The 14,250-nt window shown below is 34.4% G+C and overlaps 1 protein-coding gene across 3 annotated transcripts in view; it reads right to left on the reverse strand.

The window, feature by feature from the left end:
- The window catches only part of LOC119080599 (serine/threonine-protein kinase N), a 52,138-nt gene that overhangs the window by 28,101 nt on the left and 9,787 nt on the right, over positions 1-14,250 (reverse strand). Inside the window, exons 1-2 of one of the 3 annotated variants that reach the window (XM_037188994.1) lie at positions 11,630-12,289; positions 6,020-6,597 (exon numbers count right to left, since the gene is read on the reverse strand). The exons of the other annotated variants lie outside the window; for them this stretch is intronic. Coding sequence (XP_037044889.1) covers positions 6,020-6,073 — 54 coding nt within the window. The 5' untranslated portion in view covers positions 6,074-6,597; positions 11,630-12,289. Of the gene's footprint in view, positions 1-6,019; positions 6,598-11,629; positions 12,290-14,250 lie in introns of those variants that run through there. 3 annotated transcript variants of the gene reach the window in all.

Below are 14,250 nucleotides of genomic sequence, written 5' to 3' on the forward strand. Positions count from 1 at the left end.
TCTATCATGAACTAGTACAAGAGTTTCCTTCGCTACTCGATCTTTCTTCTTTTAAAAACCCGTTGAAGAAACATAACGTTCGTCATCAAATCGTCACGAACTGCCAGCCTATTTTTTCTAAGCCGCGCCGGCTTAACCCAGAAAAGCTTAAAGTAGCCAAAGCCGAATTCGACAGGATGCTCGAACTTGGAATTTGCCGTCCTTCAAAAAGTCCATGGGCTTCTCCATTACATATAGCGCCCAAGCCATCCGGCGGTTGGCGTCCATGCGGTGACTACCGCCGTCTTAACGCTCAAACCTTACCCGATCGTTATCCAATTTCTCATATCCACGATTTCAGTAATTTTTTGAATGGAAAGAAAATTTTTGGAGTAGTTGATTTGGTAAGAGCTTACAATCAGATTCCAATGGCTGATGAAGACATTCAAAAAACAGCTTTGATCACTCCTTTCGGACTTTTTGAGTTCCCTTACATGACATTCGGGTTGTGCAACGCCGCTCAAACTTTCCAGCGTTTTGTCAACTCCATCATTCAAGGACTCGACTTTTGCTTTGCGTATTTGGACGATATTTTAGTCGCATCAAGAGATGAACAAGAACACCTTGAACATTTAAGAATCTTGTTCGGTAGACTAAATGATTACGGTGTCGTAATTAATGTCGACAAGTGTGTGTTCGGTCAAAAGGAGGTACGTTTTCTGGGCTATTCAATCGACGTAAACGGAACTAAACCTTTACAATCAAAAGTTTCCTCGATTGTTAATTTTCCACTACCGGAAACAATCGACAAACTCAAACGTTTCCTCGGTATGATCAATTATTACCGTCGTTTTATTCCTAAAGCAGCTCACATGCAAATTCCATTGCTAGATTGTACGAAAGGTAACAAAAAGAACGACAAATCGGTAATTGAGTGGAACCCTGAGCGCCTCGGCGCATTCGAGCTATGTAAAAAGGCTTTAGCCGACGCAGCCTTGCTCGCCCATCCGTCTCCAGACGCGAAGCTCTGTCTCATGGTTGACGCATCCGACACTGCTATCGGAGGGGTGGTAAATCAATTAGAAAATAATCACTGGAAACCTCTCGCGTTCTTTTCCAAACGCCTTTCCTCAGCTGAACGAAAGTATTCAACATATGACCGGGAGCTGTTGTCAATCTACGCTTCAATTAAACACTTCCAAAATCTGCTGGAGGCGCGTACATTCACGATTTACACAGATCATAAACCGCTCGTTTTTGCTTTCCAACAAGCCAACGAAAAAGCAACTCCCCGTCAACTTCGACACCTCGATTTGATCGGTCAGTTCTCAACAGATATTCAACATATCTCTGGAGTAGATAACGTGGTTGCTGACACTCTGTCTAGGATCAACAGCATTTCCACAGTCTCACTGTCCAGCACTGTTGATTACAAACTCATCGCCTTAAAACAATTAGAAGATGAGGAGCTGAGCCAGCTAAGGAAGCAAAAAACTAAATTAAAAATCCTCGATATTCAATTTCACGATATCATTTTGGCATGCGACGTTTCAACCACAGAACCTCGTCCATACGTTCCGTCAGAATTAAGGAAACAAGTTTTTGAAAAAGTTCATAACCTCGCTCATGCAGGGGTCAAGGCAACGCAAAAATTAATTAGCAAAAGTTTTGTATGGCCTTCAATGAGCAAAGACATCCAAGTCTTTTGTAAAAGTTGTTTAGCTTGCCAACGAACCAAAGTCAGCAAGCACAACCAAGCAGCCTTTGAGCAAATCAAAACGCCTAACGCTCGGTTCGAACATATTCATATAGATATCGTTGGAAGACTCCCGGAATCAGAAGGTTTTTCGTATTGTCTCACTATCATCGATCGATTTACTCGCTGGCCCGAGGCAATACCAATTCAAGACATGTCTGCCGAAACAGTAGCAAAGGCCATGTTTCTCAATTGGATCGCTCGTTTCGGAGTGCCCTTGAGGTTGACCAGCGATCAAGGCCGAAATTTCGAAAGTAGCTTATTCACCGAGTTAAATAAACTGCTTGGGGTCCAAAAATTCCGCACTACTGCTTATCACCCTCAAGCTAACGGAATTTTAGAAAGATGGCACCGCACACTTAAAAATTCAATCAAGTGTCACGGAAACATTCGCTGGACAGAAACACTTCCAACAGTTTTACTCGGTCTCCGTTCAGTAATTCTGCAAAATGTAAACGCATCTCCAGCAGAGTTAGTCTATGGAACAAATTTGCGTCTTCCTTATTTTTACTTCGACAAAATCAAGCCCAGCCTAGTCTCAAATGCTTCAACATTTGTCGAACGATTAAAAGATGCAATGGCTGAAATCAAACCCATTCCATCTTCTAATCATAACAAACAAAACGTTTTTGTACACAAAGACATGTCTTCATGTACTCACGTTTTTGTCCGGTCGGACGGGGTTAAAAAAGCGCTCCAGCCGACCTATACCGGCCCATTCGAAGTAATTTCACGAAATGAGAAGTTTTTCACAATCAAAATTGGAAAAATTAATAAGGTAATTTCAGTTGACCGTTTAAAACCTTCATTTGATTTCAATGAATGTGTTTCGGTGAAAAAACCACTTAAAAAGAAAGTACGTTTCGCTAAAAATCATTAAACACATCAACTGCTATAAACATAAAATTTTACAGCAAATCGCATTCATCCTACTGAAATTCTCTCATCTCATCCTTTCTACAAAAGTCTGTGGTACGAGTAACACACTACACACTACTTCAGCAAAATTTTTATTCAAAGAATCCTACAAGTCATCGTGCTTTTCACTTGCAACCAAGTCATGGCACCAAATAAGAAACTTACCGAAAACCCGGAGTGGCTCAACGCATTACAGCAAATTTTAAGGAATCAAGAGTTGGCAATCCGTGAAATCCGTATAATCGCCATGGAAAATCAACAATTTTTGCGCGGCATGCGCAATAATCCAATTCAGTCTACCAATCCGACTCAAACGCAACGCAGTTCCGGTCAATCATCTGTACCAGGTCAGCCTTTCTCAGCCAATCCATCATTTTCGGCTAGTCAAACGTCGCATCCCAGGCAATCGTCAGCAAAAAATCGCCAATCAGTCGTTCAACGTTCAGTGCAGAGAACACGTGTTTCGGTTAGGCAAGCATCGGTCGCCGTTCGTCAAGCAGCCATTCCAATCAAGCGCCCGACAAGACCGTCAGCCCAACCCGGTCGATTTTGCTGGTTTCACCGACAATTTGGTCGAGCCTCAGTGAATTGCCTACCACCTTGCGATTTTGTCGATCACATGACACAGCAGCAGTCCATGCGTAACCTGGCAACAATTCAGGTAACACCAACATCACATCCGCATCAACCGACCGTACCGATCATCGCACCAGCATTGGAAGCTCCGGCTCAACATACGTTTTCACCGCCAAAACCGACGCCAAGTACATCGGATCAAAAAGCGCCTGAAAAGTCAACCGCTATGGAAATAGTCAATGCAGCCACATCCAAAGTGGAATCCCGTTTCCCGTTGGAACGCTCTTCGAAAAGAGGACCCTCTTTCTCATCATCCGATTCTGGGCCCGAGTCACCGAGCAAAGCACAAAAACCAGACGATTGGAACGCACCGGAGGATAAAAACGACGAAGAAAGTTCATCAAGTTCATCATCCAGCTCTGAAGAAGAGAACGAAGAAAACAAATAAATTCTAGCCTTTCTCGCTACAAATTGTCTGCTTCAAATGAAAAATTTTCAATAAATTTTTCAATTCAGCACAGATAAACACAAAGTTTTTTCTTTTCTTCTCCTCAACGCTTCTTTAAAAGGGGGAATCCTGTGGCAGCACTACATCTCACATCGGACGCACTCATCATGCGTATTAAGTTTAGTTAAAGTTTAGCAACACTGCATGTCATTATCAGCTGACAATTGGACTTTGGATATCTATTGTCTTATTTTGCATGTAAACATTACCGTATAAAACCAAGTGCTTTTCATAAATAAAATTATTCCTTCTTGTGGATTCAAGAAACTAGTTTATTCTAATATCTTCCCACACATACATTGGGTGTACACCGAACACCCACACATTATAAGTACGTCAACTTACTTCCAAGGATGTTTTTGAACAATGTTTTTAAAGATTGATAAGACTTTCTTTCACGACTTCGCCTACACTATTCAGTGTTGAATGTGTCTAATAAGATTGAGTAAACACTCTCAGTATGAATTCGTTAAGCAAAAAAAAACTTTGCAAAGTGATCATTCAACTAACTTTAACAATTCCAATCAAAATTCTTCACGAACCACATAATGCATAACTCAACTCCAATCACGTCAAATCGTTCTCGGAAAAAATGGCAACCTCAATATCGCTTTTTAAAAAAATTTAATTTAATTTTAATTTGAAACCAAGTGTCATAGATACAAAATATGCGATTGCAGCAAATAAAACAAAATTATATTGGCGCCAACCAGGTCAATTCTTTTTTTCACTGAACATTTAAATAATTTATTTATACGATAGATCATCAGAGATATAATTTCTTTTTATTCGAATTTTCTGTATGTGTATCGCCTCGTCATCATCCAGAGCTGCAAATCATATCACGTACGTATCGTGTTTATTGGCATTTTATGAATGCTGAAAGGAAATAGCTAATAAAAATTGTTGCGTTTTAAACGTACAGGTAAAGTCATTATGTAGATCGAGTTAATGTTGCGATCGTATGTTCTCGTAATATAAAGTTAGAATCATCAAGGCCGGTACAGACCCATGGTTGTTGAGTTGAACGTTGCAAAGGATACAGAATTTAAAAGGTTTTTGATTATGAATTACTATGAGGATCAATACAACCCTCCCTAGTTAGAGACATAATAGACATTGCTCTACCCAAGAACATTTATCAAACCTTTCCCTTCCAACTGTAAGCTTTATTTGCATATTACTTAGTATTTCAATTATCTGTTTTATACAACACAGTTGAAATCACGATAGAAATGATTTTGAAATAAAAATTTTAACTTCGTGTTGGCTTTGACCCAATATCGTCAGATGATTTCGCACTTCTATCCTAGCATGGACATTTCCAATCAAATAAACGCTTCTCAAAAACGTTTGATAGTAGATTTTGAGCAATTTAAAGGCATTATGTTATTATGTTGCGACGCATTAACTTTACAAATTTATTTTACTTGTAAAAATGATTTAAGAAATGCTATTAACAACCTTGACGACACCAAATTGCTTAAAGGTAAAAGCCAATTTTGGTGATGGTGTCTAATAAAAACTAACTAATTTATGTCCAACCATAAATTCGGTGTAAAAATGCGTAAATACGATGTTTATTGTCACCGTTAAGCCTTTGCATTGTACCAATGATTGGGTGTCATTTTGTATATTATTTTGTTGCGAGATATTTTTTTCCATTAAGCAGATTGAATAGATTGAATTGATCAAGAAAATAATCAGATTTCATCGCATTTTCTTAATCGGATGAGGAACAAAAGACATTTTATTGATATTGGAAAATTGAATTTTGTAGAAAAAAGCAAATCATTGTAATGCTACAAGATGCGGAGTAGCGGTAAAATCTTCACGAATGTGGTAAATCATGAGAAACCGATTTAGGGAAAACTTTAACGAAAACGTATTAGAAAAATAATTTATTACTCACTCAAGGACACGGACCTTCAATTCTACAATTGTAACTCTCAAGAAGTCGTAACTCTTCTCTTGAGTCGTATAGAAGATTCAAATGATGTTTTGACTGTAAATTGAATGGGAATTTTCCATATCTCATAACAAAATAAAAACAACACGAACATGATTTCCTCCCATTATGAAACATTTGCCTTGAGAACATCGTTGTATTAACATCGTATTTATTGTACAAACATACTCATAATACATCCGATTAATTGACAAAACTTCGACAAATTAAATTTTAATTGTAATGAGCAGTTGAAGTATAAATTTGACTATTGAGCGAATGGAGAAAAATGATTACATAAAAACGACGGCAATTAATTATCATTAAAACTTACATTGAAATATCCTTTCAGTTTGGTGGTAAAATCCTTTAGAAAAACCATATTCATGGCCAAACATTTAGTGAAACGAACGTTCCCATAACTTAACAGTTCTTTATTCCGGTATTATTTATACGTTTTTGTCACAAAAAAACACTTAACAGCTCGGTTCACATAATTATTATAACTGTTTGCAATGCATCAGCACGTAGTAACAAACTTTTTTTTGTTGTTGTTGAAGAATTAAACTATCGAATTTGTGATCACAAAACTAAACGTTTATAATCGCCTTTATTGAAGTGAACACAAATGCGTGTACATTTTTTAATTTGAACGTTAAAATTTTGTTTTGAGATTTTTTTTATTTTATCTTTTTGCTTGCTTCTGGTTTAACATTCTTTGCGGTGCACATTCTTTATGGATTGTTTTTTTTTACTATACTTGTGTTGTGAACTTTTCTTCGACTTCGAAATAATTAATCAAACAAACTATGTAGTACAGGCACATTGGAATTTAAGCGGAACCAATTTTATTGTTTTCGAATTGAAATCATAAATTGTATGATATAGAAATTGTTAATCACACACTGCGAACTGCGAGAAAAATGTAAATTGTAATGTACGAGAGATTAGGATTTTTTTCTTCTCATTATTGTTGTTACTATCGAGTGATGGTATATCATTTGTAATGAAAATAAGGCGCAAAGTTATAGCATCATTGTGGAGAGGCCAGAGGCGTTGGTGTTCTTGAAACACTTTTAGCTTACACTCAGTATCAGTGTTGTGCTAAAATGATTATGTTAAAACTACAAACGAAGCAAAGGTTTGAATAAATCGGCAAGGTACAACGTCAACAAAACATTTGTAGTTTGTTAAAAGAAACCTCACCACAAATTTGGATCATAGAACTTTGGACTATTGGGTCTAAATGGAATTTATTCATTTAGTTGGAAACAATTTTTTTCTAGCGCACGCTTAAACGCGTTTTTAGTGAATTATAGATTTCCAGCACGAGCCGAAGGTGACAAAAGCTAGAAAAATATTCGTTTTTAACCTGCTACTGATTTCATACACTGTGCAAAAGGTATAAGTTAACAATCTTTATATTCGTGGTTGCCATGGAAAAAGTTTGCATAGCAGCCGAGGGACAGATATTAATAAATTTGATTGACAAAGGATTTTCAAAAAGGCAATACTCTGACGATTTTCAGAGGATTTTTTACTGATTCTGGATGAATTTTCAAAGTTTATTAAAATGTTTATTTTCAAAGGATTTTTTTTCAATTTTCAAGAATTTTGACTGACGAAATCAATATCAGCCAACCCTCCAAAAACCATTTCGTTGAAAATGACGGCTTCGGAAAATAAAAAAAAATCAACAAACACTTAGACAAGAAAACATAACAGTTAAAACGACATGGTCCATTCAATATATGGGGTACCGGGTACACAAACAACGGTTTATGTAACCGGGAAAAATTGAAGAAGTGTTTACGTTCCGAGTACCTAACTCGCACTAACAATGACACCTGTCGAATCACAACTAAAATAACCCATTCCTTCTTATCGTAGTAAAAATGTTGGCTGTGGAATTTTTTACGATATAACAAAGCAGATTGAATCAAATTGATAAACTCTAAAAATATCTTGTAAACGTACACTTAAAATACAGTTTAAAATTCATTTTCTAAGAGACAAATTATAATGGCTGTTGTATTCATTCAAGTAAAAGTTAGTAAAGAAAACATTGTCACCATTTTAATATCTTCCTACGAACAAAACAAAGCGAACCGAAATTGAGTTTACTGTGCCATTTTTACTATAGTTTTTTTCATTTGAGTTGACAAAAACAAAATCAAAATATAAAAAATGTGAATTTGAATAAACAAAAAAAAGACCACGATACCGATAAAACTAGTTTTGTATTGCCAAAAAAATATTTTTTTCCATTTATTTTTTCTCGTGTAGAATTTCACTTTGATTGTGGTATTTTGGTGACTGAGGTCACAAACTCTATAATTTTAGAATGTTTTATAAATAATTTATTTTCTTAAATCAATGCGTTCCACGCGTTTCATATGGAAAACAATTTGTTTTTTCACAGGTTCAAGGTATTAAGTTATTTTTGCAGAAATAGCCGGGAAATGATTTCTGTTCCTGGTTTTGACATTGACGAAGTATATTAGGGAAATGTGTCGCTTGACTTGAATAAATTACAAAATGTAGCTTTGTGATCAATGAGTTATTAAAGCAGGAGAGGGAAATAACTTTCTAAAAGGTCATTGATAACCATGGAATCTTCTCTCCTAATGTTGTCAGTTTATTTCCATCAAACTTCGTCGACACTGAATAGAACAGGAAAATAGAATATCTGAGTGCAATTTCCATCAATTTCTGCACAGAAACGAGTTCGAGTTCGATTCCATCATTGACATTGTAACATTTTAATTAAGTGAAAAAATTCATTCGAAGTTCATAGCTGTACCCGACTTTCAACTTGCTTTTATCAATAATTATGTTTCCACTTAAAATAAATTGTTCATTCGGCTGACTAGTCTTTCAAGGAAACGCTAATCTACACGTAATTTTACCGCTTCGTTAAATTCATGCGTTGGATTTAAAATAGCGACAGATTTATCTACAATAAATAACAAGTATAAATCGAATTCGTTTGGAAAAATTTTCATTCCTTTGAGAAATAGTGTTGTGCATGTATAGAGATTGATACATTTATGTCTCGATTTATGTTGTACATTTTCTTCTATCTTTCAAAAGTGTTCGTGCGTAAATCAGTGTAAACTATAACATCAATCACACTTCAATTCATTAGATGGTTCACTAACTTTTATTTCATATTTTTAGTAACACCTTCCCTCATACACAATTATTCCAACATTTAACCTATTACAGACTTCAAGCACATATTGCTTCCATCGATCAAAGTATGTTTAATTTGCTGACTTTAAATCTTGTACTTCAATTGTAAAGGACCTAGAGCTTGTCATTATTTTTGCCTTCCTTTTCGATAACAGATGAATAGCCGTGACAGGTTAACTCATTTCCACTAAAATTAATGGCAACAATTAATTGAATTACGTGTTTGGTTAAAAATAGAATAAAAAAACCTGCGAATAAGTTTTACGACTCATTAGGATAACATATCCGATCGATTAGTCAATTCATTAAGAAATTCATTGAAACATTGCATTATTATTCTGTCTGGAACGGAGTGGTGTATCGGAGCCTACACGTTTGCTCTTAGGTTTGTACCAGGGTTAGGATTGTGTTGTCGAACTATCAAACTCGGAAAGGTATAGTTATAGAGACTCACTAATGCGTAAAATTTTTCACAGTGAAAGGAATGTTGAGAACATTTCCCTTCTACCTACATGAGAAATCAAAATCATTTTACGAGAACACTGATATGGGACCAACAATTCTATTAAAAATTTGACTTTCACAGCTTACGAGTATGCGTAGCCATTTACATTTATAACTTTGTCAATATTTGAACGAAATGTTGTTACTACGTCGAAAATGGTAACATAAAATCGAATGTTAACGATGGAATAAATATATAAATGGTTTACATGGTTCATGGTTCATCGATTAAATGGAAATGTTTGTGAATTTAATTAAATTTAACACATTTAATCATTTAAACGAGTAGGGATGCCGCTTCGATGGCACGTTTTTCGAGTTGATGAGTGAAAAATAGTTGTTACATTTGTGAAGGTATGCAAGAATCGCCTATAAAGTAACAATGAATTTTAAATGATTTTTTACAACACCCTCACTAAGATTGGTAGAATACTCGTGGTGAATACTTAGACTTGACAATCAATTAACGTTGATGTATTACGAAAGACAGCATACAGTATGCAAGATCTGACGTCTAATTTGTAGCCTCGTTTATCTCCCTTTTCGTCGGAAGCTTTTAAGACGCTCCATTGACCCTAAAGTAACGGCGTTTCCGCCGTTTCCTTAAGGTTAAGCAGCAAGTAGAAACAGCAAAATCAGTTTAAACAACTTTTAACTCTGATATAGTTAGTAAAACGTTTATCAAAAGTAAACATGCCACTGTATGGCTAACAAATCAGTCATGGGGAATAGTATTAGTTAAGACCTTAATGACTGACTAAATAAGTCCTGAATGTATACAACTTACTAATCAAGCACCGTCTTCATAATTATAAACAAAACAAAAATAAAACTTCAGAAAATGTCGATAAACTTGTCTTGACGAAAAAATTTGTCGACACAATAAATAAACAAATCTGAAATTTCATCTTCAATCATCATCGTCAATGTCAGATTCCTTGTCATTATTACAAATAGCGTCGCAGAAGAAAAAAGAACAAAATTCAATCTCGTATCATTAATAACATGGATTCACGACCATGGACAATTCGATTATGTCAACTATGGGCGTGCTGATATTGCTTTTAAAATTGATGATTGAAGACATCAAAAGAAAATTCTCACAATTTCGGACGGTTCCGTATTTCATTTTCATGTCTTTAACGGTCTTTGCTGAATTATTTGTAAATAATTTTTTTTAGTAAAAATGTTATCTCTGGTTTACATCATGTGAGTGTCTGTTTTGTGGGTCATTGTGTGCATAAATTTTATTGACGAATTAAATTTTTTGATGTTAATTATCTTGTGCATGTTCTTGGCAGTCAACTATTTACACCGATTCTATATGAGCAGCACAAATAAAATTGGGAGCAATGAATGAGCATTTTTGATGCCGTCTGTCGCCTGGTATTGTAAGAAAAAGGTATGTTACAAGAATGACCCAGCAGTTTCTTTTTGTCAGTTCAAAACTGGGAGTGACCTTTCTCTGAAAAATTAGTCAATTTTCATTTTTGCGACAAGCAAGTTACCAAAGGTGCAAGTAACACACCGAAAACATTTTTCTTTTCGCTTATGTATCCAACTTCAAGAAAGATCAGATCTCAGATCAGATCAGAGATCAAGAAAAAACAAAAAAGAAACTTTCATTGAAATTATGTGGAAACCAATTTCACGTCTATGGATGAGAAACTCAAACCGTTGACACCGTAATAATGGAATTTTCCTTTTAAATTGTTTTAAATAAATTAAGCAAAATCTCTACAGTTATTTTAAACTCTAATTAAATTCGAATAAAGTGTGTCACCTGACGACGAACAACCAGTTGAATCTACCGAGTCTGATCTAACTGTTTTCATAAAAAAATTGAGAAAACGAAAAATTTAAGTACGCAGAAAAAAATGAACGATGAAGAATACCACTTGACAATGACGACAGTTAAACAGTTAAACAAAATTTTGTAATTTCGTATCAAATGTACCGTCACTTTGTGTACGATATTAAAAATAAATTGATGATAGAGGAGAGACGGTTTTTATTGAACGTAAGTGTTTAAGAGCAGAACAAACTATACTCTGGCGTCATCTTATTCAACAAAACCGTCGTCATACATTAAGAAACAAACAGACGCAGTAGATGTATTCAAAATGAAAAATTTCATGCAGTCACTGATCAAAATTGAGTACTCAACACTAAACGCCTTGATTTAACTGAATAACAACCCATCGTACATTCACAACTGTGACAACAATATCAAGAAAATAATTACAATTTTATTAGATTTACTGGTGCCTAATAGTCACTTGAAAAGTATCGCATGGCATAATCTATGATTATCATTGTATTATAAACGTATCTCGCGCACTACATTGAAAATGTATTGCCCGAACAGGTCGTTGTGATGAGAGTCTCTCGGGTACATAAATAAATAATCCTTTTTATCAAGATCGATGATGTAGATTTTTCTGTTGAGTTGTCAGTTGTTAGTGGAAATTAACGGAAAATAAAATTTTATTTTACACAAAATGCAATCACTTTAATTAGCCAATCGTGTTGAATGAAAAATTCACGAGCATACGAACAATGTTCAGCGTATCGAATTAAAAAGTCATTCCAAATGATCTGTTATTTCAGTCAATTGTTTCAATGTTAAAGTAATTAAATTTAGCAATTTTTTTCCACCTTAATTATACCGGGGCGAATGTCAAGCTATTGCACAAACACACGAAATTTGTTGTTAAATCCAATTACGAAAAAATATTCTTTTTCATTCAATCAAAATAATTCCCCGTTTACCAATTAAATGACGATTGATGTCAAAAAAATATTAACCGCACAACATATTTTTGTCAATAAACATTGTAAATATTCCCGGCGGTAACAGATTTTTAACCTGCGCTCGCGGACACTAGCCAAGCAACAATAAAACTTGTATTTTAATTTGATTTTCTGAAGCAAATCAAAACATTGACATCGCACACGGGGAAATCGCCACACTGGTTCGAGTATAAAATTTTATTTTACATCTTTTTTTTTTGTGTTCGCTCGTTCGTTCTGTTATATTATACATTTTCTTGGTGTTATTCCGATGCGATGTTTAATACATGGTTGAAGTATTATCAAATGGTTCGGTTGTGTTGTGTCTAGGGCAGAGGTTGAAAACTTTTTATATCTAACACATGAGTTTGTAGTAAACGAAGAATCAGCGTAAATGATGTGTTGATGTGAGTGACTTTTGATAAAGTGGGAAGAGTAATTAAGTGTTTTGATGAATTAAAAGTTACTGTTTTACCTCAATGTTTACGGATGAAAGTGAGGCACCACAGTAATTACATCTACGACACTTTTATTAACTATACGAATTCACAATATTAATATATATATTAATATATATTATCGGGTCTATCACTTCCATTGGTCAAAGTATTTTTAATCGTTTGATTTCAAATCTTGTACTTTAATTTTTTTAACATGCAAACAAGCCATCATCTGTTATTGAAAACAAATCACAGCAAAATCAATGTTAATATTATTGAAGTACTAGATTTTACATAAAATCATTTGCTTGGAACTGACTATTTAACAGATTTTTAGATTAAAGTGCGGTCGTTTATTGAAATAACTGTCAAATAACAATAGTAATGACACAATGAAATTCTGAAAAATTTTCATGATAAAGCATCAAAGCGTCGTGAAACCCCATTACCTTACTTCAATTGAGCTTTTATAACAATTCTATTTTAAGTTTGTTTGAAGTAACATTTTTACTTCACAAAATATCTACGGATCCAGGTTCAACTAGAGTTCTTATTAGACAGAGTTAATATGATTCAGACGATAAGCATAGTGTCGCGAACAGACTTCAAAACGACTTCTAAGTTCAATAAGAAAAAACTTTGAAGAAATAACGATTTACTTCAGTTGTATCTGTATCAATTAGATATAAATCAACAGAATCGCAAAATGTTCTCATCAGATTTATGTTCGTAGTACAAAGTATATACAAGCATTGTACTGTGTGAGCAGATCAGATTCAATTTAAATTTTAAAAATAACCGAGCTCAGCAGAAGACCAATTCGATAATATAAACTCTGAAAACTTAGTGCGTATATTATCGAATATAGACCATCTTATAGACAAAGTAAGTAGCATACCACTGTCGACAGTCGACAATAAACAATAAAAGCGATAAAAATCATTTGCGATTATAATTTCAATTAGGTTTAAGAGATGTAACGTAATGAGGAGGTATACGTATTGTTGCATGGCAATGTATATATTGAAGAGGGAGACAAATTAAATAATGGTACAGAGATTATATACAAAAAATAAAAGACAAACAAAAATAAGAAAACAAACACACAAACTTAACGAAGAAGATGAAGAAAAAAAAATCATTTCAACCCATCAGCCATCGAAACGTGTTATTAAATTTTCCTTCTTTTAACACTGAGAAAGTACAATAAAAGATGCAGGTTTTTTTCTTCATTTAAAAACAGAAAATATTATACGAACCAAGAAATTGCTTGCCTTTTTTTTTCAAATTTATTTGTTTCTCATTTTGTTTTTATTTATTTTATTTTAATTCCGTGCATTTTATTATTACTTTTCCAGTCAAGACTTTTGTATTATCTTTTCAGTAAAAGGGCACACGTACGGAATGTAATTCGTGCGAAACACAAATAAATTTATATCGAGAAAATATTATTTCGTTTTCTTGTGTTTTTTTCTCTCGTTTTGAAATTCATTTGTTTACAATAAGTAAAATGGTAAAACAATTATTGCTAATTTTTCACACACGATTAGTTTTTCATTTGATGGAAGAGGCCATTTACGTATGGTCATTGTGGTCCGAGGAGATAAGATTTTGAATCTCTTTTTAACTTACA

The sequence above is a fragment of the Bradysia coprophila genome, unplaced genomic scaffold, assembly GCF_014529535.1.
Source record: "Bradysia coprophila strain Holo2 unplaced genomic scaffold, BU_Bcop_v1 contig_350, whole genome shotgun sequence".
Taxonomy (NCBI): domain Eukaryota; kingdom Metazoa; phylum Arthropoda; class Insecta; order Diptera; family Sciaridae; genus Bradysia; species Bradysia coprophila.